Source organism: Olea europaea, unplaced genomic scaffold, assembly GCF_002742605.1.
Source record: "Olea europaea var. sylvestris unplaced genomic scaffold, O_europaea_v1 scaffold4481, whole genome shotgun sequence".
Lineage (NCBI taxonomy): Eukaryota > Viridiplantae > Streptophyta > Magnoliopsida > Lamiales > Oleaceae > Olea > Olea europaea.
The window spans coordinates 18880-21668 of NW_019262788.1; the positions used below are offsets into that span (position 1 = coordinate 18880).

General features: G+C 33.3%; 1 protein-coding gene across 5 annotated transcripts in view; it reads right to left on the reverse strand.

Moving 5' to 3' along the window:
- Positions 1-2789, reverse strand: part of LOC111388041 (homeobox protein LUMINIDEPENDENS-like) — a 22947-nt gene that overhangs the window by 17196 nt on the left and 2962 nt on the right. For 4 of the 5 annotated variants that reach the window (XM_023012702.1, XM_023012701.1, XM_023012703.1 and 1 more), the window contains exon 3: positions 2204-2265. The exons of the other annotated variant lie outside the window; for it this stretch is intronic. In XM_023012702.1, the coding sequence (XP_022868470.1) occupies positions 2204-2265 (62 nt within the window). The remainder of the gene's footprint in view (positions 1-2203; positions 2266-2789) is intronic. 5 annotated transcript variants of the gene reach the window in all.

Consider the following 2789-nt stretch of genomic DNA (forward strand, 5'->3'; position numbering starts at 1 on the left):
TGTGGGGTGAAGTGGGAAATCATTTGAGATGGCAGAACATGGGATGAAAATTAACTTTTTCACTATGTTCCTTCTCACAATAACTAATTAGATAATAAGCCCATCTTTGAATCTCATTACATTAAATTCCATTACATTCCATTTTTCTCTCTTCTATTCTCAATCACACCATCTTCCATAAAAAATATTACACATAAATCAAAAAAAATTCCATCTTTTTCAACCACTCATTTTTCAAAAAAATACTATTCCACCCATTTTCATTTCCAAAAAATGGGGGCCAAACGGGGGGGCTAAATTTTTCTGGATATATTCTAAAAAGTCCGGAGAGAAATAGAAAAGTAGACTTCAATTTTTTTAACTACCGTCGAACAACTAAACGCTCTTAAATACCCTCTATCCTTACTCTGTAGCACCCATTGTTAACACTACGAAAAAACGGAAGAAAGACGAGGAGAAAAAAAAAAGGCAAATTTGCCGATGATTTTCTCAATTTTGCATTTTCTTGAGTCCTCATGTCACCACACGGGGGACATGGAGATGAAAAAAGGGGGACCCGCTTCAGCTTCATCCACCACTACTCGCGCGGGGGCTTCCTTCTAAGGCGGAACGCTCCCCTGCTGATGTATCCTACCAACTTGTTCCGACCTACAATTATAAGCTCATGAGCTTGGTCCAACTTCAAAGTCAAGAAATGAAAGAAGACTTCTATCTCCAAGTTTAACTAAGACGTCTTGAGAAATAGAGATACATATAATACAGGTTTTTCGAGTACAGGGACACGGCCGTCACATATGCAAAAGGAAAAAGGCCGAAAACATGCGTTTGTAGGTCCTTTGAGTAGAATCATCAATCATCAACAGTTAGTTGTAACCCCCATCTCAACTAGCAAACATATATGCTGAACAGTTGAATACTCGAAGTTTAATATTCAGTTCTATGTTGAAGGATTAATGTTTATCGAAGCTGCGAATGAATGCTTATTGAGATAACCACATTTTAACATGTACTAAGATCACGAAAATATATATGTTGAAAAGAATTCCTGATCATACATGACCATGCTTTGCCATTGGGATTAACAATACATTTACAGTGCACTTCAAATTTTCCCTTTTTTCAATGCACTTGAAACAAGCAATAAAATTATAAGGAATATGTTACTTGTCTATAATGCAACGTTCATAATGGTGTCCACTCCCTTACACAGAGGAAGACCCACTTCAGATAAATTATATTTTATTCGAAGTGAGTCCGCCCTCCATGTAAGGAGGGTGGACATCGTTATAAATACTCTGATATACGTATAGTATTACCCTAATTATAATGCACAAAGCACATCAAAAGTGCAACTGGGATCAACAATATATTCACTAAGTGCATGAAATTCTCCCTCCCTTTCATGCTCTTGTAAATAGGCAATATAACCATAATCTACAAAGCATATCAAAAGTTAAGTGTTGATAATATCTTTTTACATGTTCCATGAGCATTTAAACTAATGTTGACATCTCATTTAAAGTCAAAAAAAGATAACTTAAATTAGATGGGGAAAAAAAAATTCTGCACACATAATTTTAAACTAATGAATAATTAAAAATAGTTATAAATTAACCTATGTTGCGTGAACTCGGATACGGTTGTCCAATATAGGTATATATCTAAGAGTTAGATCCCTTTTTCTCAAATAAAAAAAAAAAAAATATATATATATATATATATAGGATAAGGGAGTACGGCTAAAAAGGATCCAAAATTTAGACACAAATACATAAATATGTCTTACAAATTCAATTTTTTCTTTAAAAATTATATAATGATAATTTTAGGAGCATTTTATATATATATACACATGTTTGACTGTAATTTTAGAACAAATTAAGTTGCAAATTGTAATACCTCATTAAGAAATGGGAGATACATATTAGAAATCATTTTAAATCCATACCAAAATGACAAGAATGGTATAAAGGATCATCTTCTTATTTAAAATATCTAACACAGATCCCATCCTCGCATCTTTGGTGCGTGTCTATACAAGTACTTCATCCGAAATAGAGTCCAAGCAACATCGCTATTAACCAACACCTAAAGACTTCTCTAGGGTTCCCATTCAGAAAAAGCACAATGGCTATGCACATAAAGATCAAAAACTGTAAAAATGAATTTACATCAACAGATCTAAATATATATTGTTTCTTACCCGAAAACCAGCACGAGCTGACCTTCTCTTGCCACCTTTTCTCACCATTTCAGTTGCCGTACCTAACAATTTTGGTAACAACAAATACAAATAAACAGCCAAGCCATTAATTGCACCATATCAGTATAATAAATTACTCGTGCTATATTGTAAATTGTCATCTCCAGTTTGTCTAATTCTCTCAAAGAAATTTATGCCCGTAAATTCTTTTTCCGATTTCCTTCCTTTTTATTCTAATCCATTTAAAGAGCGAGCGACTAAAAAGGATAAACCAAGATTTTTTTAAAACTCTACAGTAGATCTAGCTATTTAATCTATCAAGTTAACAAATAACCAAAAAAAATAAAAATAAACAAAATCCAGAAACAAGAGAAATACCGTAGAAAATCGGAAGCAGGGAATGAGAAGACAGGAGTGTAAAAAATGAAAGATTATGTATTCTGAATGGAACGGAAGAGAACAAATTGAGAGAGATTATGGAGTGAGTATAAGAGCAATTTTCTTTCTTTAGCAATTTTCTTTCTTTCTTTGAATTTTTATTTTTTGTATTTTATTTATTTTTTTTGGGGGGGGGGGGGGGAGGGGG